Genomic DNA, 24,723 nt, shown 5'->3' with positions numbered 1-24,723 from the left:
AGCCGGTAAAAAGCTAGTCTGTCTTAATTATCACAAGAAACAATGTAGTTTGGTGCAAAATTACCTCGTTCGGTTCGGACAATTCGAACAAATCGAGCCGATTAGCATTCCATTGTTGGATTACCCCACGGAGGGCTTCTCTCTCCGCCTTCTTGTTAGCCGCCTCCGCTGCCATTCTGGAAATAACAAAAAGTCGAAAAGAAACAGGGTTAGCAAAAGTTAGTCCATCGACTGATGAATAAAAACAATATAGAACAATCGTTAAAACCATACGACGATCAATCGAACCTGGAGATTCGCGGACTGCCGCGCGTTTCATTCCCGCGTCAATTGAACGAATTAATCCCTTCCACATAAAATCATGGCCTCTGCCACATACCCGATGTTCACGTTGGGCCAAAGAGTGAAAGGACAAGTACGGGAAGCGGAATATAATATAATTCACGTAGTGTATCGAGGACGCGAGTACGTGTTTATCTTTGGAGTCAGTGGGTCGCAAAGAGTGAATCGAGCTGGACATACATATCGTGTCCCGAAGGATACTTCGTTGCATTCCTGAAGGCACGCATTAGCACACAATGCGGGAGGGGCACACCCGGTATATTGAAATATTACGAAGAACGGAACGACGGGCTAAACCGGCACGGAGTCACACAGGAGAACGACGGAATGCCGGTTGTATCCTGTCGGTATAACAACGGCTTTACACGGGTAGACGAGCAATGCACTCCAGGAATTCTAATTAACCACTTGATTATTCCCGCAACGTTGCGGTATCAAATACACGGTAACTCATGACTCGTCTCGGATACTTCAACGCCAGGTTATGCCGTATAAATTACACCCTTTCCCGATATCAGGGCATTGATCTAACAGTATCCGAATATCTGTTATTGCTGTGATATGACTATCCACATTGCAGTGTACCTATAGGTAGGTACCCATGGCTGAGTATCCGCGGACCAGATGAAAAAAGACCTGGTTATTCGCTACCGTTCGTTAATTAGGCACGAGGGATTTGATGATGGGCAACCTTGCAAGGCTGGTCCTCGCCCCTTGGCTCCCCGACCTTTTCCCATCGGCACTTCAAGCCTCCGTAAATCGCAAAGTGACTAAACTACCCTGGGATAGTTCTCGCGCAATCTTGAAGAACCCCATTGTGCCGTATGTAGCTCGGACTTCCTCGAGTCGCTATTACGGTCGGTACTCCACCGGCACATTGCGAACATGCGATCAAGTCGTCGCGTTGGCACAACTGTGCGGATTCGTTGAAGACCATTGCACGTGTGCGTAAAACGACGATCCAATGGACGACAAGCCGGCGAAAGTTTTTCACGACATATTTGACGAATTATGGAACGACAACTATTCGTCGCACACCTTTTTTCCCCGCAAGGTTATCCGATTATACTCCAGCAGAGAAAATTTCTCTGCCCCTTTTCTTCTTGTAACTTGAACAGAGAGGCCGTGCCAGAAACGAGGTACCGTATTATAGTCAATGGAATTCCATTACGTTAATCCAATTTCTTCGAGAAGTGGGTGGTAATACTTTGCGTGACCTGATACGCCGTATAGTTGGTACGACTTACGGAATAAATGAATATTGCAGCTGTACAAAGGGCATCGAAAACGGAAAATCCTGGTAGATATACAACTTTAAAATCCTTTAAACCCTTTAAAATCGTCTTTCCTTCCTCAAATCTCCCTTTCATACGGTTCGTGTGCACGTTTTCAAATCAATCAAGAACGTACGTAAAGAAAGAATTCGACGTTAAGATCACGACGCGAAGTCTCATCCACCGTGCGCGATAATACACTCGTAATTATCTCGATTGTTGTACAACACTTGGCGTGACGTTTTCGTTTTTCTCACGTGGTCCGCATTCCTCGCGTATCTTTCGAGCGGCCATTGGTTAAGGCGGGGCGAAAAGCGTGAGTATTCCACCATCGTCATAAGAGGACTCTCTCCGACTCGGTTAAAGATGCCCAGACGATGAGTGTGTGGATCGGTGTAGTACCAACTACAGAGCGAGCTTGTTGTATTCCTACGACACCTTAACCGGGCCATTTTTTCTCTCGAAACCATTAGCGCCGGTGTTTAGGCTGGCTGTCTCGTTGTTTCAAGCTTGTCTTCTTCATTGAACATTGCGCGAACGAAGATGTGTTCGGTTTATTACTACGTACAATTCAGATAAACATACGGCATACTTCATTTTTTTCAAGTGAAAACCGCAAGGCACTTAGATCAGTACGTTAAAACAAGCAGACAAATAGAATTTTCTTGTGAGAAACTTTCATTGGGCTCACGATCGGTAGTCGTCTGGCCTTTTGCGACCCGAAATCATGCAACAGTTTTATACAGTCAAAGTAAAAGCTGGTGTCGCGAACAATGGGATCACATGTTGGTACAACGGCGAAATATTCATGATCCTTCGCGATATCCAATACTATGGAGGAGAAACACGCTTTAAGAATTGGCAAAAATGAAAAAGTATACTTTTCAGATAAAAACGACTCTAGTTTTCGACGTCAAAATTTCCATCGCGCAAAACTTGGAACTAGAAATAATTGTCGTTACATTAGACACGAAACCCGGTATGAAAGGACCGGTTGATCTACTTGTAATCAGATTATATTTAACTATAAGAGATAACGTGTGTCGAAGGAATCCTGACTTTTACATTACGAGACTATGACTCGGTAAGATTAGTCAAGTGAGTGATTGAAAAATAGAAAGAAAACTTCATTAGAACGGCTGAAGCAGCTCCGAAAAAAGTGCAAACATCCGTTAACCGAGAAAGTTTCCTCTATGAAAGATAAAACGTCGATGCTGACTGAGTAAAAGCGTAGTGAAGCATGCGTGCCGGATTAACGAGTTGAATTTTTTAAGTAAAACCTTCTCAACGCGTAGAGACTGGAAACCGTGCAGAATGAACCGTTAAGTTCATTCGCGTAAATGAGACTTTTTTCATGAAGATAAATTACCCATTGAGTGAAATTCGGACCCCGGACAAGCATCTACGCTGTACGATATATTCGATACGTTACATAGTCGTAGGATACGTGAAGTTTTCATCAACTCGGCCCGAGGCTTTCCAAAGACGTGATACTATTGGGAGAAAATTAATAATTAACGAATCGTCGTTGAGTGGTTCACGCGTAAAACATTGATGTGAATAGACAATGAGGATTTTTAGAGTGCAGCAACATCGCTGAGAAATCGTCGGAAACAATGAGAGTTGTACCTACGAAGAGGTTTGATAGAGGAAACATGCTCCATTTCGCAAATACATTGTTCCGAAACGTGGTAGTGAACGCGATTCGACATACGTGGGTATGCGTTAGGCGTAGTGGTAATTCCGAGACGATAGTGGTTTACGAAATTTTTTTATTTCCATTCTCACAAAACCGCGGAACACGATTCGGCGTTTAAACGTTTCTCCATAAAACCATTCACGTGTCTTCAAATACGCCAGGTCCGTTCCACACCTGAAGTGATCACCCCTTGTGTGCTGTTGGGAACTAGAAATGTAGGTCTGGAATATAGACTGCGTCTGAAAAACTGGTTCGTGGGAGTTTCTGGTCTGATTATGAATGGGCATTGAGAACATCCAGATGTCGATGAAACGTCTTTCTCATTTCATTTCTATTTGTATTTTTCTCTTAGTTATGAGCAGGTTGCAGTAAAATATCAAACTATCCATCAGGTGGAAGTTAATAACGTTAACGTAACTATGCATCGGGATAAAAACTTATTATTGGGCAATTTTCGGATGACTTTCAAGGAGTTGGCCTTTCAGAATTAGTGTATATTTGGTTCATAAGGGTTTATTAAATTGTAGAAAGTCACAAAGATGCGAATTAGCGATGTTTCCGAAACATGCGTCGTTGCGGTAACGTTACTAACTTCGTCCTCGTAACCATCCAACTCTTCAAAGTCTCTTCTGGAGATCTAGGTCGAGGTGTGTGAGTCCCGTGACACAAGGCTCTTTGCTAGATGGAGTTTTCGAGTTTAGGAAATTCTCGACTATCATGCCCGAACGACAATAACAGGAAACTTTAAAAGGTCGTACTTCGCATCGCTTCAGAGTCGGCTTTAAACGCGTTCTCAAACGCCCGGATATCAATCTGACTATTCTTACTTCGATGGTGATTAATTTATTCAACGACTTTACTTGCCACTTCTCTCCAACTTCTCGGTAATTAACTTCTTGTCAATGACCCGTAAAGGCGTAACCTTAAATGAATCTTTAATTACAGTAGAAATACGAGCTTATCTACGAACGAACTGTGTACCAAAAATTGATGTCTCGAATAACGTGTCGTGGTAGAAAAGTTTTTAATTCACATCCAGCGAGTTTGATGCAAGTTGTTGTTTTTTTTTTTCTTTTATCGTAAAACTTGAATATCTCAACGACTTACGAACCACTCATACCAACTGACACGTTGCGGTGGACTAAATTCGCTCCATTTTCTATCCTACACTACTCACGACGACATCGCGCGCTATGGCCAGTTAGATCGTGTGAACGAAATAGAGCGTAGATCTCCATTGTCTTTCTATTTGCACGGTTGGCTGTCTCAGCGACAATTTCGTGTCATTTTCTACGGCGCAACAATTACACTCGGCGGATGTAAGTGCATGACGGAAAAAAGGAGCAGCACGTTTTACGATTTTCGATATCAAAAAATCTGTAGCATTCGTCGCATGCTTTTCTCAAACTTTCGGTACCCAAAGAGATGGGAGAAACCTTGCCCAATCATCCAAATATCATAATATGCGAAATCGGTGCAATACACATCCAAGTTGCCGAAAAGTCTGTTTCACTTCTCTGAAATGCGTTGTAATTAAAAACATTATGCAATGAAGCAAAAGTATTTCGAGGCCATGCTTGTTGTTGTTGCAAAATTTGTCCGCCGATATACTATACATGGACCACTGCAGTTCTTTCGGTAATGATGTTTTAATTGCACATTATTACCGAGTCAACGAGGTGGAAAATAGTATCGAAGCGAGAGAACGGGATCTTTTCGAATTGCGAGCAACTGTGCAAAACAGGAAAAGAACCGCATCGTAGAACTGCAAGAAGAGATACAAGAGAGTTCGTCGATATTAGCTGAGGAAAATGACGTCGACTCGTGCCTTTTTTCTCAAGATTGCCGCAAGTCGAAAGGTGTGTAAAAACGAAAAGAACGTGGAACTACGCCGCACAGATTTCGTACCTCTAAAAACAGACGGTCGTTATAAAATTACCGGCTAAATCATCAACTTCTCGGACAGTGCTCGGTTCCTGGGACCGTCTTTGTCATCGTTAATAAATATTCTGAATCATCACTTTGTGCAGTGGGGCATATAAATTTGAAAGAGAGTGCAGAGGTCGGATGTGTGTCACTCATTGACTACGCTTGCCGTTGCGTTTTTTGATTCGTCCGATCGCTCAACGCGTCCATTCAAGCTGCGCAACGTCCATCCGTCCTCGGTCCATCACATATCTCCCGGGCAAAGATATTATACCACCTCGGAATTGAAGATGCACTGCATCGGTAGTACCACCAAGAGGGGTCAACTAGTCGGTTTTGTTACGTGCATCAGAGTAAGCTGGTGAGCGTTAAACTGCAACACCAGCTGTGACATCGTTTCGTCGGGTACCATAAACTCCACCCCTGCGGCTTGCCGGGATATTTATTTCCCCCGAGTGGATGAAATTCGTATCCCTTTTGCGATGTCGTTTCGCTCCTTCGCGAAGGGGTAAAAGTAGGATGGATGTAAATGGGCTAGTAGAATTTATGCGCGCGTTTGTATTGTTTCTTCTCACATTGTTCGGTATAAAGTTTGCGAGAGAGAGAGAGAGAGAGGAATTAGAGGAAGCGGCGAACGACTGGATGGTCAAGACAATACCCTGCGCGAGTTTTACGATAATAAAATCAAAGGAACAAAGGTCACCACTCTTTTCAACGCTTTACTCGACTAGACTGCACGGAATGGACCGAACCCGGGATTTCCACACTCAACGGCTTAAGCCTGTAATTCTCGTGCTAGTGTATGTTTCATCTTTATGGCACGCCTTGACGATTTCCAGGAAGCGTTTAAACGCTGTTAGAGCAAGTATCCTGCCAGTTCCCGTTCGCAAACGAACGTTTCTTGCAGTTATTGGGGCCACCGGATGCCGAGGCTTAACCTCAGGTGCCTGTGAGGACTTGAAATGCGACCGACACGGCTCGACTACGTAACGTCGGATGTTAAATAGTTCGTATATTCTCTATTATCTCATCCGATTTCCTCGTTTCTCCGCACCGGGATTAAAGAGGAAATAAAGAAAGAGCCGGAAGAGAGTGAACGGAAAGAAAGTCAGGGTTGCAGCAGCCACCCACCTGCGTTTAGAATTATTTGTTCAGTCCGGTGATTATAAGAATAAATAATATCAGGACCGGATTTTGTAAACTTGTAATTCCAGAAGTCTAGAGAAAAGAATAAGAAGGAGATAGAAAGGAATCCCTTCAAGTCTTAAAGGCGTACATGTACCTTAGATACATATTTAGTTTTTCTCCGCATTTAGGTAAATTATATGTACAACCGCAGTTAGAAAGCTGAACAAGAATTTTTGTGAAATCTCCTAGACGGCAGAAAATCTTGACAGTTTAATACCTGGTTTATATACTCACTCTTCTGGGACGGTCATGTTACCCAAAACTGGCGAGAGAGCAAAGTTTAAACCTTGCAACGTCTGCGGAACGTTAACGAGATCACTGCACTGGATGAACAATGAGAATTAGGCAAAGGACTATTCATCGAGCACATTCACGTATCGAATAAACTCACGCACGCACACACAGAGGCATATAACGATGTGGCGCACTGAATATCACCCTGCCGAAACGTAGGCCTCGAACTCCATTCTCGCTGCATATCCCATGAAACTGCAGGTTCCCAAAGATGAGTAAAAATAAACCAGATGGAGCTACGGTTCACACGCACCTCGTCACCATTGAGAAGAGCTTTCGCCGCAACGATGAGTTTCGAACACCGAAAATAAAAAAACGTTCAATACGATTCGAACGATCGATTAGACTCGATCGTTGAACGTCCGTCGACTCGGTTCTGACCGATACGCTTAAGAAGGGTCGCGGCGAGCAACTGACGCCACGTTCAGGAGCCGGCTTCGTCTGGCTTCGCGTTTCGAAGTGTCGGGCCCAAAGGGACCCCAGAGTGGGGGCGTCTTATGGTTACTGTCAGTTGCGGGCCTTGTTGGTATACGAGCCATTCTCGGCGTCCCCCATTTTCGAACGCCGTGGGCCTCTCGACAGCCGTGGTTTGCTCACGGGGTACTGACACGCTGGAATTTACACACTCACAATCAGCTACTACGGTATGCGTATCCTTCTCTTACCTTCGAGTACGCTACAATATCAGTGCCGCGTTCAGAGGCTCGGGAGCCCTTCGCAAACTGAAAAGACGAGGAGCTGGGCATGATGTGATTATCTTTGGTAAATTTTTTTAAACAACAATTTTCGTGCTCAGTGATACGATGAATTACGGTTAATAATCAAGCTTTCCGAAACTCGTTTTACGTCACGTTGTTACTCATTGATAACTGGTACGTGATAGAAATTACGAACGAGTTACCATTTTTAGCATCGATCATCATCTGTCTGATTCTCGTTATCATCAAGCTTTCCAACACTTGTGTATAATGATAAGAAAAAATTGCGTTTTATATGCAATTCGTCGTCGTTGAAATTTTTTTTACCTCACATCCAGCGTTAATTTATAAATTGCACGAGAATATCATCAATATGTAACATCTGACGTTCATTTTTATCGATTGATTTTTCGTTTAACGTATCCAGGACTGCACTCAACAAAACAAAGGAATTAGCGGTCTGCCCATGAGCGTTTTTTCTCCCCTCTATCATCGACGTTACAGGACACGTACCCTGCCAAGCTACGCCACTGAGTATTGATATAGCTGTGTGGCACCGTGGCATTTTATATACGTGGCAGTGAGACCTGACGAAGTATTCGGCCCTTCGGCCCCGAAGCCTGAAGGCCCAAACCCGGGCCAGGTGCGTTTGACGCTACGCTTTACTGCATGGGAATGACGAATCCATCCTTTTTTGTGTATATGGATATGTTTTTCTAGTTTTTGTCCCTCTCCTTCGAGAATACGTGTTAATAAGAGTTATAATATCGAAATGTCGCTAAGAGAACCGAGAAGTAAACCTGATATTATGTAATCCACTCTGATTAGACGTAAATATAGAATTTTTCTTATATTTTTTACAAAAACTTCGTAGATACCAATTTTTAAACTTTAGTTTGACCCGTTCGGAAATATATATTCTAATTGCGATTATCAACGCAGCAGCGTATACAAGGGTGGAAAAAAAAAGATCGCAGAAATATGCAGCATAGCACATTCTGCAAGCAAGGCCTTCGATTCGTTACTTCCGAAAGAATTGAGATAAAGAAAGGACAAAAAAAAATGAGAAACGATAAAAAAAAAAAAAAATAGTATTACAACGATAAAGATGTAGTGGAGAAAAGTAAACCTCTTGACATACCGACAACTTAAGACAAGGGATCTGCAGCACGGTAAAGGTGCAAGGTATAGTATATGTATACGTTACAGGTAGTTCGTTTAAAAAGTCACGGTGCGAATTTCTCGCCGCATTAAAAAAAAAAAAAAAAAAAAGAATAGCGTTCAAAGAGAGAAAAAGAGTCGAAGAGCAACGGGTACAAAGAATGAGAAAAGAAAAACCGACAAAATGATCCTTAATAAACGAACCCTCGCCAAAGGGTGGTAATACTCTGCATGATAAATGTATGTAAATGTAATAAACTAAAACGGAGATATCAGGGGGACGAAAAATCAGGCCCCCCGTAGAACGGGTAAACATTTTGAAAAGCAGGGTCCATTACTAGTAGTTACCATGCAAAATAGGCCCTTGTGCACAAGTTGGGACCCCTTGTAATTGATATCCGGGTAGGTAGACGATATAACTCACGCACACTCCCGCGGAGTCAAGGGGTTTGATTTTTGTTATTATTAGTGCTGTATAATGCCAGTGTACCTCTTACGCCTATACATACGTGCGTGTGCGTGTTTAACGTGTAATGTATGCATATTCGCAGGCATGATACACGCGCGTGTGGCGGCATGTTAGTCCGGAGTATTTAACGGCCCCCGACAAAGCCCGATTTAAATACGAGTCGCGTATTGAAAAGTAGCATGCAGCGGTCAGCCCCTACAGGCCTGCGGGCAAACAAACGCTGCATGTGCGTACATTGAAATTAGGAATTATTTGACGGCAGGAATTTGAAATTTGAATCAGATCAATTCGGGAATTTTGGTCCAGCGTCCACGCGGAAGGAGGTGATAAGCGCCGTGGATAGAAAAAGAAGAACAGAGACGCGAAAAAACAGGCACGCGTACCTTTCAGACTGAGAAAAATTTCATTTGTCACAGTAACTAGAAAAATTCGTTAAAACAGGTATCGTTAAAAAAATTTTTATGAATATTTTTGAAATTACGAAAAACGAGGTACGCGTAACCATTTTGCGTTATTGTCGATCCTTTTTTGGTAATTGCAACGCAAAATCAGTTTGTTCGATTTACTCTACTTTTTTAGTTAAACAAGGTTTTAACGTCAATTTATTGTTGCACAAGCCTTAAATTTTCGCAACAGTTGCAAGAAAATATAGCAACAGTGATCGTAATGAGAAAGAATGGTAACGGATACTAGACTTTCCGGTAACAGCTAGGAAACTAATTTTCATTTTCTACCTAGAGCTATATTTTTCGACTGTGGAAAAAAATGAAAATATCAAGGACTGAGCGGTAACCGAAAGTAAAAATTTCTCTCGGTGCATACACTCGCCGATTGCATTTTTCCTCTCCACCTTAAAACAATATCTCGCAATACATGTACATTAGGCTAACGAATCCGGCTATACAACGTTGCTAAATATCTTCGGTTGTATCAATAGAGGTGATCGATGGGATCCGCCACCGTAACACAACCGTTGAATCAGATAACCGCAGAGATACGTCGTATTTACGTACAGGCATATCGTATACGCATGGATATGCGCGTACTATAGCTACGGTTACGAGTTTTACTCACTCGCAGTCGGATGTCAATGACTTTCGAAAATTAAGGAAACCTGTTTTCACGACGCGCATTGGGTACAGATCTCCTTAGGCGTGGAACACGCGCAACATATTTTACGTCCTCTCCGAAGCATCGCGAGAGTGAGTGGCTGCTGATCCCTGCACGTTCAGTTTTGCGGAAACTCGTCAATTCTTTCATTCCTCTGACATATATAAAGCGTGAAGAATGGGGACGATACGTCGATATGCGACGGAGTGTGAAATCGTGGAACCGAAAAAGGAGAGGAGAGGAAAGAGAGGAGGAACGCGTATCTGTCACCGCGTTAAAATCGGCTTAAACCTCGTCGCACGTGCGTGGATGCGAGTGCGCGTTGGTTCCATGCTGGATCCTCGTACTATGATAATCGTAAACGGGCGTGGCGGTATGTCAGGAAAACACTCTTCTCACCTACAACGGAATGCCCAGAGCCCGGTTCAGTTATACGTTACGTAACTGTATACTTATATGCCTGTATGCCTACGTATAAACAGACGTCGCGTATTACGCGAATGAAATGCTCGTTTGAATCTGCCAATGGTCGGAATAAAAAATGAGGAAATCATCCCAAGCTGCCGTTAAGGGAAGTCGGGGTCATTTTCCTTTTGTGGTATTTTTTATGCCTCTGTTTCAGGATATGGATGAACGCGGTCTATTCGTACCTGCGGTTTTGAACGCTGCATAAATGCAATGACAATTTCTGTGATTGTAAATTAAGGATGCGCGCGTTAATATCCGTGTGGAATTACGTTACCAATATTATATCGGAACAAACGATACGACGACGGTTTTTAAATTCGTAAATACTGTGATACGCGATTTTTTGAATGAAATTATGAGAAAAAGGGTACACGGTGTACAAGAAATAAGTAGACGATTGTAATTTGACAAGTTGTTTATTTAAATTCGAATTTAAGATGTGGTTTATAGTAGGAATATTATAAAAGTGAAGAAGATTAAGATTCTGTATGTTATGAAATGGTTATTTATACGCTTGAATTTATCAATTTGAATGTAATTTTTTCATTTCTCGAACTATAAATTGGTAACAAAGATAAATTGACTTAAAACCTTGTTTCAAAAATCAAATCTAAATTCACACGAATGAATATAATTCATATCCAAAATCTGATTGATAACCATTCCAACGAAATCGCGGCCGGCGACACGAATAAAACATACAAAAGAAATGATTTTCTTTTCACCCACATCTTTGAAACATTAATTATCCTGAACTGGATCCGAAAATTCCCTCCGCATATCCTACGTCTACCAATCTGATTGGGTTGGAAAATCCTATGGTGTGCTGATGGAAGATCCCGCATATTGTAAGAACGACGCCGCGTCACCGAAGGAAACGAGGGAACGATGTTGATGCTCCCGCGTGACGAAAGAGGGATGATGGAGGATGATACGTCGGGTCCCTAAACCAGGAGGGCTTAAACGATTCTTGATATAGAAATAGTCTAGCCGTCGCGGCGCCGTCAGAGGTGCAAACCCGCGATTTCTACCGATTCGGATCGGTGGCTGATCGAACAACATCTGTCGAACGTTGGAGGAACCCTTCCGTGATCCCTTCGTTGGTTTTTTTTTCTCTTTTTTACTCTCCCTTCATTCGCCACTCTTTCCTCCCTTTTATTCCCACATGGCCCGGTAGATTAGAATCGGAAACGCCAACGCTGTGAAGTCGCGGACCGACGGATACAGGATATAAAAATCGAGCGGTGCGGAGGAACGGCGAAAAAGTATAGGTAAACGAGTGAAAACAACGGTGAGATAAACAATGACGTTGATATTCCACCTTTTGTAAAATACAGCCGAAATTTCCCGTCTCCCTTAGGATCTGCGGCCATGCGATCGTACGATACGAAGTAACACATACCTACGGGGTGGAAAATCGTCCGAAGAGATGAGAAACGGTGCCTACAGGAGCGGATATGAGGATACTTCGGGTGTAATATAAACCCGTTAAAAACTTTCCTCGTATCCGTAAACCATCTACGAGAATTTCGTTCAGGTTGTTTCAGAGGTTGAAACTTTCGAGTTTTCTACTTTGCAAGTTTCTAGAATATAGGTGTACGTATAACATAGACAAGCAACGATGTTACAGATCTGGATTAAAAATATTTGGAATACGGGTGAATTTTTGTGTATACAGGTTTTCGATTCCTAGAAGCTCAAATTTGAAGTCATTTTTGAGTTGCATCACCGGCGTTTCGAGAAACCAGCAAATTGTTACCTTTTTAGCATTTTCCTCGAAAACTGCTATCGATAGATGAAGAATCACTTGATCATCGTGTAGAGCGGAAAATTTCACATCAAATTATGTCTTCACACGTAGGAAACAGAGTCGCATTGACCAATTAATAAAAAGGAATTATTTCACAAAAATTTCTTTTTTCTTACTTTGTTAATCCGATTCCGTGTCCAACTTATAAGTACATAATTCGATGTAGAATTTTCCGCTCTACGCGATGGTCAGGTCATATTTTATCCACCGATGGCAGTTTTTGAGACACACGATAATACAGCCATATCCCGAATATTTTTAATTCAGACCAATTTTTATCGGAATGTATATTACCAAAAATTTCGCAAATGAGTTATCGAACGCAACAAGGTTCGTCGATAAGAAGATTTTACTGTTACACGCACAACTACAGGAAGGAACACGCAGCGTGTATACACTTAATTACGCACACGAACGTACATCGGGCAGTTATAATCATCAGCGTCATCAAATACGGCGCAGACTGCGTTTAATCGTTAGCATTACCCGAGCTTGTTCTTAGTGTTGGTATACCGTCAAGCGTTGATGAGAAGCTGGAATGCTAGCACTACGTACGTATCAGAATCCTCAGCTCGGAGGAGCATCCAACCAACTAGCGAATCCAGCGCAGCTAAGTTATCCCGCAAGATCTTATTTCCCCGGCTGTACATAAGCGGCGGAATCGCGAGAGAAACAAGCTGCACAATGCGCTCTTGGCAAACGGGATTAGACATTACGAGTCTCGAGAATGACGCTGCGCACCGCGCCTAGACACAATTGAATGAGCTCTTGATTTTCCCCGTAATTTTCTAATTAGCAAACAGGCAGGATAAACTGATACCGTTAATCGGCTGAATTACAAACAACATCTGTGGGGACGTTTTGCCATTTATTTTTATTTATTTTTTTTTTTTTTATGTGGCGTGAAGTCGCATGGGACGAATGAATGATTTGATGATGATTTTCACATTCGTTAATCCAACGACAGATCACACCTACAAATAAAAGGAAAACACTTTTAAGACTATAATGTGACCAGTTACAATCCGCAAGAGAAACTTTAATCTGACGATGAATCGTTAATCTGACCGACATATTTGCTAAGAAATTAATCCTAACGCACAAATTTAAAAAAGCAGACAATGATAGTGCATAAGAAAATGGTTGTAGGATAGTTATTTAAACAATTGGAAATGACTCTTGTATATTCAAGTCTACGGTAAATAAATTCATTCATATTATTGCGTTTCATTCATTTCCTAACTATATTTTTCATCTTTATCGAGCAGCATTGGAAGCTACGAAAGGAATCACTCCGACTGCAATTAAAAGAATAAAATAAAGTGTATCAGAGCCATGGAACACCATCGATTCCAATCATCTGCGACGATATACGCGAATTGAAAAAACGAACTGTATCAATGAAAAAATGTTTGCCTACATAGATTCTCGGTTAAAATTGAAAAAGTTGTCAGCATATAATACGGGGGCGGTAAAGATGTACGGAAAACTTTTCTTCACAGACAATTTAAAAAACAATATCGCGGGGATCATGTGCCTAGCTGGTTCGTTTCCCACTGTCTTGATGGTGTTACCTGTCTGCGTACAGGTACGATATTAACCTGATATCGATTCGCCCGATGAAAGGATCAACGCGGGATGTTCCCGGCGGTGCCAGCCTCGAATTCACCGTTCGCAGGCACCCTCGGTGACCTGGACGTGGTGGTGCTGGTCTGAGTGGGTATCACGACGACCCCGAAACGCAGAGACACCATTCCTCGACGGTCCCATATTTTATTGATCGTCGTACTGTTGTTATTAAAACTTTTTTGCGCACTCGTCGTTGAAGAAGAAATAAACTTGGTACCTAGTCGTTGGTTGATCGACCAGCTGTTGCTCAAACTGGCAAAGACAGCCATCGATCAATCAATCAATCGATCTGATACATGTCGGAATAAAACGAATGGAGGAAGAGGGAGGGAGAAGAAGAAGTAACGAAAATACGTATAAATATAGTTATACACTACGCAGGCATTTTACGCATGCGGGATATTCGCACACACCCCACGCTATGGGAATATATTGACAAAATCAGTTCGTCGCGCGCGAATCGCCCCTCGTGAAACCGTGAAATATATATTTCTCAGCCAAGAAAATTTGGACCCTTCAAATCCCGTATAGGATCGATTTTCACCCCAGTTCACATCGGGCTGCAGAACGGTGGTGCAAGAAATTCGGATCCGATAATGTTACAATGTTCCCAACTGTAACTTCTTTCACATACATGTCTAAGATATACGGTTACGTCAGCCGATAGACGATACCGATCGCGTCCCATCCTTTCTGTCGCTAATGTTAGGTCACGTTGCTACGATTGTGCGAATCAATCGGCTATCGAAACTTGCGGAGTTGTTTTCGTAATGAAATCCGCAACTCAGTTAAAACGGATGATGTCCAGTTCCACTTGATTCGGTTGAAATATTATGTGCAATTGCGATAAGCAGCGCAAAATAAAGAGCAGTTGGTTTCGGGAAGATTTTATACGATAACAATAATCAGAGGCGTTTCAGGCTGCCCGCTGAGTGACTACTGGGCAAAATTTTGCGATCCGAATGAAGAAGGGAAGGAAGAAAGCGATACAGAGAGCGAGGGAGCGAGAGAGAGAGACAGAGAGAGAGAGAGAGAAATAGGACGAAAAAAGTGTACAATGGGCGGTATACCGGGCAACAATGAGCCTCGTATTATCATAAATAATGCATTTCCGGTCCGAAGAAAAGGGGTACGATGCCACAAGCGAACCGCAGATGCTGGACGGTAACAGTTAGCCACCGACTTGTTCCCCGGGTGGCCGATACAACGGGAGGTTCTGCGCACACCTTGGACATGGTGCCCCACCATGACACAACCATTGAGGGAATCCAAATTAGATAAACGGGTAAAGAGAGGGACGAGAGAGATTCAGTGATGGATTGCAATTGTGAACAAGGCTTCGTTCCTTGGACCAATGACTGTGTAATCGAGAGAAAATCGTGACTGCGAGATGAACGAATTAATAAAGAGATCCACAACTTTTTTATTTTCATATCGAGGTCATACGGTTTCGCTTAGCGTTCTATGTTGGGTATCTGTGATAATTCACCGACACGCACGCGTACTGTTAACTTTTTTTCTATCATAGCTCACATGCCTCCACACAACATATTTACGAGTGTTTTCGTCGCACCTCATCATCGCGTTAAGTCGTTGAACGAATGTCTCAAGGCGACGAAGAGGGTCGATTGAATCTAAAACAAACAATTTGTGGAAAAAGAAAAACAACGAAAATTCAATTATAGAGTTAACCTTGCCACGGAGCAACGCCATATCGCCGGAAATATTAAGATAAGGATAAATATAGGGCAGGTTGGATCTCGGTTCTCGGTTTACGTTCATCGCCAAGAATGCAGACCCACGTTACGGTTAATGCATTCCTCCGAAATAACTCGCGGTCATCGCTTATCGCCGTATATAACCCCCACGTGACAAACTACCGCGATGATACGCGCCTTCCGAGTATCGCTCGCATTTTTAAATTGTTTTTTCTTTGAACGTTCGAAGCTACTTTCAAACTCTCAAATCCCTCATATTTTCCGATACAATCGCGGTTTTGCACGCGTTTCAACACTCAACCCCGACTCGTCTTCTCAAACGTGATTTATGATAGGAATGAGACGACAAAGTGTGACCACTCGACCATGGATGAGCATTGAGCATCTATGCTATAGTAAAAGGAAGAGGGTTGCTTGCAAAAGGGGACGTTGATATCAAGCGTAGAAAATGAAATTTGATGCCATGGTTTAACGTGTTTTCTCATCGAACCTTAATAAGGCGATGAAAGGCAAAGAACGTGAATTTGATGGCCTGCATTTTCCATCCCATTTGTTGGATTTCCGAATCCTGCGTAACATGTTTCTACGAATCGACGGATCATTGACATGGTTGATTCATCGTCCAACAATAAGTGTAGATTATTTCCGTCTATACTTGCAGCATGCGTGCATGTAGGTACACAATGCGAGTTGTTATCAGGTGACTGACATCCATTTTCAGGCGTATCTTCTTTCCACCAACGATCACGACAAGTTGTGGAGACCACGACGCGTGACTTCGTAGGTCGTTAAACGAGCCGCATATGTCGGAGCCCGGAGGCCGAAGAAGAGGAGAATTTATCTTTTGAAGATGATCCTCAACGGTTATATTATATACATACATGAACTGTATGCGGGTGAATTTTTGGTAACATAAGAACGACGTAACAGGACCGAGGAAGATGAACAGAAAAAGAAGAAGAAAGTACTTGAAAAAATTTCAAGTGCTCTTCTTCTCTTCGTGGGACGATGGTGAAGACAAACGCGCGTTGGTGAAAGAAAAATAAAAGTAGAAATACGAGACCTCCCTGCGGAGACATTCCAGTTAGTATACTTGTCAGGCTAGCTTATAACACATATACGAGTACATATCACAACGTGTATTTCCCGATTAAAAAAAAGTCGCCGTAAGCACTATATTAAGACATCGCACGCGTCACTCGAGAGACGTGGAAAGCCGTTCATCTTATAAAATGCATTATGATTACATTCGAGATGGAAACGCGTGCGGTGAAAATGACAACGAGGAGATGAATTCCGGTAAAAAGTAGAATAAAAAACAGCAGAATGTCACGTAGTTATCGCCAATGACAAGACTTGCGATTCCTGCCATCTGTTCAGCGAAGTGACTCCATACGCGACTCTCCTTTCAACTTTACCGCCTGCTCAAAAAACCACATGGCTAATAAGTAATCGCAATCTGAACTAATTGGTCCTCCAGATGCCGCCGCAACGCACCGATCTCAACGGTTTCAATCCATGCACCGACTAAAGGACCCTTGCGTACTTTCACCCTGACAAATCCATCTATACCTGCATCACACGGGGTGCAAGGCCTGAAAGCCTCGGAAGGCTTATGATTACACTTCTCATTACACACGAGGCTGTGCATGTCCGGATGTAAGGATGGAAGGATGGAAGGATGAAAGGAAGGCGAGACGCCCTCGCCGCAATGGGACTGTTGCAAAGTCCAATTATACTGCAGAGACTACGCGAAGTTTGCAGTCGCTGTAACCTACATTCGATGGTAAATTTGGTTACGGAGTGTCATCGGCACGTCGTTGAAGTGTTGGTACAAGAGCGTAGTCTCAAAGGATCAGACGCCGACTAGATGGTACCTACTTTGCGCTAGTTTGCACACCCCGTCCCAAGGTGAAGCCCCGTCTCTACGAATCTTCCAAGTTTCGAATTAACGCGCGAGATCTCGCCTACTCGGAATTCGAATCGCGAGTTGATCTCAAGCCATGCACGACGCGGTTCGAGACATTTCTATAAACTGTGTACCCTCGTTATCGCGTTGCGATCTTAACCCCTTAATAGTCAAACCACGAATCGGAGTAAATAGGTAGACTAGTGCATTGACGGTATGGAATAGTTTTTCGAATTATCTTCAACAAGTGTACCCGAATGATAAGAAACTTACTGATCCGATGGTAGATTGCAATAATCATACGTTCCCGAAAAACTTTCACCTCAATTTCTTATTTATATATATATTATATATATATACTCTGAAAGTTTCAACCCGATTTCTAACAATCATTTCAAATGTCCTACGCTGAAATGATTAAAATAATGACATTGTTGTTCACTTGTAGAGCGTATATTACAACGGTGCATAACGATAAGCCCAAATATAAAATGAATCAAGAACCAGAAACAATTGCGCGACACCGAAATACTGTTCAATACGAAATGGACGGTACGATTTCGAGAGGGGAGGAGGAATAGGTGCGGAAGTGCGGCTGAAAGAACTGAGTAAGCGTCGAGGAGAAGTATGGATGGCATTCGAATAGGTATTTGAGCAGACTCGTGGGTAACTATTAACTATTCAAAGATAGGCGTTCGTATTCTTCCCGTAAACCGTAACGCGGCCATAAACTACACGAGTCCTGGGAATCGATTCGACGCACTGTTTAATCGTCCCTTTTTGGTCTTCGGCAACCCCTATTTTCGCTCGGATATCGGCTTTTATACAATTTAAGCGACGGACATATATAATATGTATACATATATATATATATATATATATACGCCTACGCAGTATCCGGGATTCTTCAGTGATTTGGGATAATTGAAGGTTATTGGAAATCGGTAGGTATATATACGTATTGTTCTCTTTAAATTCACAAATTCAATCCACCGCCAACGAGTAGCGTTAATACGTATAAATTGATTTACGGCCGTTTCAAATTTTGATAATAGAAATAGGTACGCCGGCCGGTCGGTCCATTTGGACAGTGAAATACGTTCTGCGATCAGTTTTTCCATTAAAGCACGTTTTCAGAAGCACCGGGCGACACCGATCGGTAAATGAATTAAAATTTCACAGCACATCTCGGATCATTTGAATGAACCATAACTAATTCAAACGATCAATTAACGACTCGGTTATTCTCATACAGCGTTAATCAGTCGAGACCAATCTGTTAGGCGGCACAAATAATCTAGCGACTATAACAAATTTGATGTATTAATATAACGAAGCGTGAAGCTTGTTATCCGTGCACGACTTTAAATTGCCAAGAAGGGGGGCGAGAAATTCAACGGTAATGATCGTCGTTATTATACCTCGACAGTCTCAATCGTAACTCTTTGAACAGCGTCAATTTTTCGTTCATAATAATATTTCGTCCTGCTTATAATTTCCGACAATTTCCTGTCTCACTCGTCCAGCTTCACGTCCATAGCACGTACAAATCACTATGGTTCGCTATCTTAGGCTAAAACTGGAACACCATTATGCGATTACGCAGCAATTAAAATGTAACACAAGCAGTATCGTGTATGCAAGAAATAGCGAATTGCGGCACAATTATCACTATCTAAACAGTCGCGCGATACGTGAAAGGGAAATCGCACTTTTTCCTTGATAAGTGTGACTTTTTATTTTCGGAACAGCAAACGTGCGAAGGAAACGGATGCGAAGATAAGTTCGAACGGACGGTAAATATCAGGACCGCGATGCGAAACCGCAGGCTAACACGCGGCAACTGATATATCCGAGGTCGTCTAAATTGCCGTTACACACCAGGGTCCATAGTCGATTATGTATACCAACCATGGACCAACGAATTGGCAATTTATTGAAACCGTTTTTCCACTCTTCTTTCTAATATGTAAGAACAAGTGTAGGCTGAAGAATTTTTAAGAATATCGTTCGATTAATTGATATCAATTGTTACGGTCATTGTGGGTATAACGTAGGTACGTGTGTAATACATAGGTATAAGTAAAAGATTCTTTCATTCCAACGGAGTAAAAAACTATGCACTCCTCATTCAACGGCGAACGTTCTATCCTTAGAATTAATAAACGTGGGATTAATAGAGCTGGTTCATATACTAATTCGGACAATTGAGTCGGTCGAGTTACATCAAACGCGTGAATGACGGAACGGGTTATACGCGCATTAACGTGGTGAATAGGTACTACGTACGTTCCGTGAAGAAGACCGATTCGATTCAGAACGTAGTGCCGCGTTCTGCGCACGTACGTAACGTGCATACGTAGTGCGAAAAATGCAAATGATCCACTTTGCTGGAATTGGTGCGAATTAGCGAGTTATACTCCGTTGCGGGAACTTAACCCAGATATCTATGTATGAGTTCCTTTTACCGATGTATGTACACGGAAAAAAAAAAATGTCACGTTCACTTTGCATCTGCGCGAAGAATACACGAACGGAACTTTTTCGGAGTCAAATCTAGATCAGTAGATCTACCTGAACACGTTGCAACTATTACCATCGAATTTTTAAATCTTGCCACAATTGCTGTAAATTTAAATCGAAAAAAGTGCTGTCCGTACATTCCCGACAGGGGATGTAAAATTTACAATACATTTCTTTCCGTGTACAACGTATCGTGCATGCGCGACGATGCTGCGTGAGATGGATGATAATTCTTATTTTTTAATACCACCCGCCACCCTAACGCGAATTACAGGATAGAGCAGGATGAATGTTCCTGCCTCTGAAACCCCCGAGATTTAAAACTGCAACCACGGGAGCGGTGGATAAACAAGCTCGTAAAAATGATATTGTTATAATTACCGCCAACTTCAGCGAGCGTTTACGGAGTGAGTTCTTAATAACTCTGTTATGCTGAAATTGATAAAGTTTTTATTTTCACCTCCTGTAATTATTGCGTTATGTATGCAGCGACGTGCAGTCCGGACTTCTCGAGGTATACTACATTAAACGATTGAAATTTTTTTTATCGCAAATCGTTGCGATAGGTACTTCATTCCCAATTGCGCAACTTGTACAACAGTTCTTTGTTATGTGTTTGCATAACTTCGCGTATACATATAATATAAGATATTGGCGAAGTTAAAATATGTTCTTACTGCAGCCTGCATAATTAGATATTACACTGTGTAGAATTTTGTAATGTTTTTTCGTTTTTTTTTTTTTTTTTTTTTGCTAAATTTCTTAGAATAAAAATGATCTGTTGGAGAATTTGAAATTCATACGAATCAATGAACCGTGCGAATTTTTTTTCAGTACTTACACATAAAATTCAGTTCAGGTGTATTAGTAATTAGTAATTTCACAGAATTGCAATGTATCACGTGAAAAAGGACGGATATTTTTTATAACATACGGGACATGGTATCTATGTGAAAAGTTTTCGGCAATTAGGGGATTCCCGGTGGCCTAGATAAGTACAAAACATGCCGATACAGCAGTTTGTGTCATACATGGGGTAAGAACGAAGTGTAAAGTGTAAATAGGTAGTTATATAATTAAAAGCTAGTGTGAATATATCGCCCAAGTCTTGCGCGTGCTTCGAAGAATCGATGTAACACCCTTATACACCGTGTCTGTTGAAATGTCGGTCGAAAAAAATCCCCGCAGATTCTTTCCCGCCTAAAACTGATTTATTAAATTGATTGACGATCGATTGGCAATTAAAATCGTAACAGATGATCTAAAGGTTGATAAATTTTCGATTGAAAAAGCTCTTCAAATAAATCAATAGATGCATCACCTAATGTAAGGATAAACTACAAAATTCCAGAAATCACGACGGATTCACCGAGCTTTGACCAGCTGATTTAAATTCCGCTGTAAAGTCTATATTGTTTGCATCCCGATCCGTATTTATTTCGTTGAAAATATCCCAGTGCGAATTGCGGCAGAATTTTGCAAAATTATACCATGCGTGAAAAGCTCGCTGTGCAGAATGCGGAAGTACAAATGCAAAATATGACAACAAGAGAATATTGAAAAGTTAAAGAAGAAGAGAAGGGGGGAGGAGGGGGAGGAGGAGAGAGAGAAAGAAGAAATTACCGGAGGTCAGAAGAAGCCCCGGAAATGCAACGCTAGGTCACTCCGGCTTCCCTGCGCAGCAGCGAGTAGCTGCTAAACTGGGAAGAAATTCATTTATTAAAGTTACTAGAAAATTCTATGATGGTAAAATGGGTGTGGTTACAACAACGATTCCAACGATGATAAAATTGAAAAAAGAAACCATATTATAAGTAACTGCAGATCAGTGTAGTGATAGTTGTCGATATAACATTTTCCGATTATTTCAACGTTGAATCTGATTGTTTAGTTTACTAAATTTTTTCAATTAAAAGACGTCGTATCAATTTATTGTGGCACCAATATCAAGCTGTCGCAACGAGTGAAACATACATACTATGATAATAAATTTTCTAATTACCGTGGGTATGAGACTAATTTTTATTTTTTTTAACTATTTCAATACTCGGAACTGTTATATTTTTCAGTTAACGTAACAATTTGTGCGGTCAAGTGATTTACAGTAACCGTACAACTGGACATTTTTCACGAATGCATGTAAACACACACCTGCGTTAGAGAATGTACTTTTGTACCGCATATATTGGTGAGATACTCGACGCATGTTTCGTGTGCCGAAATTCACCCTCGATCGAAGGAAGAGGGCAGATCCGATTTTACGGTCCCTACGGCTTTACGGGCTCTTCGATCCGGGGCAATTCCTTATTCCGGACAAGTTCCCTCGGTAAAGCTGTCAACTTTTGGATGGAGATTATGTAAGGAAGCCCCCGAAGCTATGGCTGCGCGAATTCCTCGCTCTATTATCGGTCCAGCGAGACGCAACGAGGCGCCAGTTACGAGTGACGGGATTATCGTAAGGGACGAGGTTGAAATTACAAATTTGAAAAGATCCGACGGCGTCAAATTTCCAATTTTTTGGTGGCGAAACTGGAAGTAATAAAAATCAATCTTTGCGTCGAATGGTCGGAAGCCCGACATTCGAAGTTCCGAAAGAAAAAAAGATCCGAGGATAAAAGCCAGAAGGGCACAACTTCGACAAGTCTCGAGTTCCGAAAGTGAGAAAATGAGAAAATTTAAAAATCTGATACATCGAAATTCCGAATGATCGAAAATTTTCAGTTCTGTGAATTTCTGGCTCGGTGAAATTTAAACTACTTCGATCTTCTCACGTTTTGGATTTTCTATTTAGTAATTCTGATTTTTCACACTCACTCGTTGAGTATCTAACCCTATCGAAACTATACTTTTCGAAACGTTGCTCTATCGTAACTCGAGTTTTCGGAATCTTGCATTTCGCAACTTTGATCCGTCGGCTTTCCGACCATTCGAAACTCCGATGTTTCTTCAAAGTTTGATTTCTTTACTTCAAGTTTCGCTACCAAATAATTCGGAATTAGACGCTTTCAAAGCTTTTCAAATTCGGAACTTCAACCCCGCAAGGGGCCTGGTCCGGTACTTTTTCTTCGGAAACTTACGATTAGTTTACGAGGCATGCGACATACGGTGATTCATAACGAGCCTTATCATCTGCCTGCGCGAAAAAAGTATCGGACCGAGTCACCCGGTACATAACCTACGATTTGGCTGATCGTAGAACGTTATTGCTATACCTCGATTCGCCGCAAATCCCCCGACGATGATGCTCGTGGCAGGTAGTGCCGAGACCTTCGTCGAATCCGTCAAATACCGACGTTTATATAGGTAATTCCGTGCCAACTAGACCGAGGCGTAACCCTGACCATAGCCGATTTTATTCACCGTGTGTTTTACTTTCACTTTTTCAACTCTGAAATGAACGCAGGTTTTCTCTCACTTGTTTTGATCTATTCAATCCGCTACAGGAAAATGTAGAAGCTTTTTTGAAACTTTTAAATCTGATAAAACAAGTCAAATTTTTCTTCAACGCGGCAGTGAAATTAATTTTTTTTAATTTTAATTCTAGTTTTATCGCCACTCTGGCTTTTCCAAAATTATAATTAATTCTTGTTCGATTTGTTCAGACGGTTTCAAGAATTTTTATTCAATAGCTAAACGCACAACAAATTTTCGATATTCAGTGTATTTTCTAACGAATAAGTGAAAAAACAAATCGAATCAGTTTACTTAAAAATTCTCAATTCGATTCTGTTTGTTAATTATTATTATACGATACTTTAGAAAAAGTGACGAACAAGAGTTGAATCGGTGTTGTAATGCTTCGTACGAACGACACACTGTAGATATATCCCGAGTCTATTTTTACTTTTGCTCGAACAGTCCAAACGTCGACTTATTATCTAGAAAATTATTGTACCCTTGGAGCAGCATGCGATCATTTACGTTCCTACAGTTCGTTTCTCATTCTCGTCGACGTCGTCAATTCAATTCCAGGACATTGTACCAGCTACTCGTTGTTCTAAGGTCGATTGAATTTGAAATAAATCAGATGAATTAATAGACAAACAAGTATGGAATTATGAATTTCGCGGACGAATTGAAAAAAAAAAAAAAAAAAAAACAGTTACTATCTGCTGCGTTCACGAATGAAGGTTCAAGATTCCTGAGATCCTTATCGTCTTAAGAATTGCCGATACGTTTAATTCGATTTTTATTTCGCGTTCCATAATTTGTCAGTTTAGTCTTAACGGGTGTTTTCAATTAATTTTTTCCGCATGGAATTATTTTGATCCTATGTACTACGAATAAACAGGTTTTTGTTGTCGCCATTATGATTATCACGTCAAGAAAAGTCAAAGGATATTTTTATCCGGGCTTATTGCAAAGCTTAAACACGACGGTAATGTCGCTCTTTTCATTTACACACAGTTACAAAAAAAAAAAAAGCGTTAAGGAAAGAAGAAAAGATAGAAAAAAGAAGGAGAGTAAGAATAATGGAAACGAAACCGCACTTTTGCTAGCAGAGT

The 24,723-nt window shown here is 41.6% G+C and overlaps 1 protein-coding gene across 9 annotated transcripts in view; it reads right to left on the bottom strand.

Annotated features, from left to right (window-relative positions):
- The window catches only part of LOC107216750 (afadin), a 115,366-nt gene that overhangs the window by 63,692 nt on the left and 26,951 nt on the right, over positions 1-24,723 (bottom strand). For 5 of the 9 annotated variants that reach the window (XM_046746372.1, XM_046746378.1, XM_046746377.1 and 2 more), the window contains exons 1-2: positions 19,117-19,181; positions 65-176 (exon numbers count right to left, since the gene is read on the bottom strand). In XM_046746372.1, coding sequence (XP_046602328.1) covers positions 65-176; positions 19,117-19,166 — 162 coding nt within the window. In that variant the 5' untranslated portion in view covers positions 19,167-19,181. Of the gene's footprint in view, positions 1-64; positions 177-6,663; positions 6,846-19,116; positions 19,192-24,723 lie in introns of those variants that run through there. The other 4 variants (XR_006906383.1, XM_046746373.1, XM_046746374.1 and 1 more) reach the window with 4 other exon arrangements.

The sequence above is a fragment of the Neodiprion lecontei genome, chromosome 1 (genome assembly GCF_021901455.1).
Source record: "Neodiprion lecontei isolate iyNeoLeco1 chromosome 1, iyNeoLeco1.1, whole genome shotgun sequence".
NCBI classification, from domain to species: domain Eukaryota; kingdom Metazoa; phylum Arthropoda; class Insecta; order Hymenoptera; family Diprionidae; genus Neodiprion; species Neodiprion lecontei.
The sequence above is the reverse complement of the archived record's forward strand: the minus strand, read 5'-3'. Positions and strand labels throughout refer to the sequence as shown.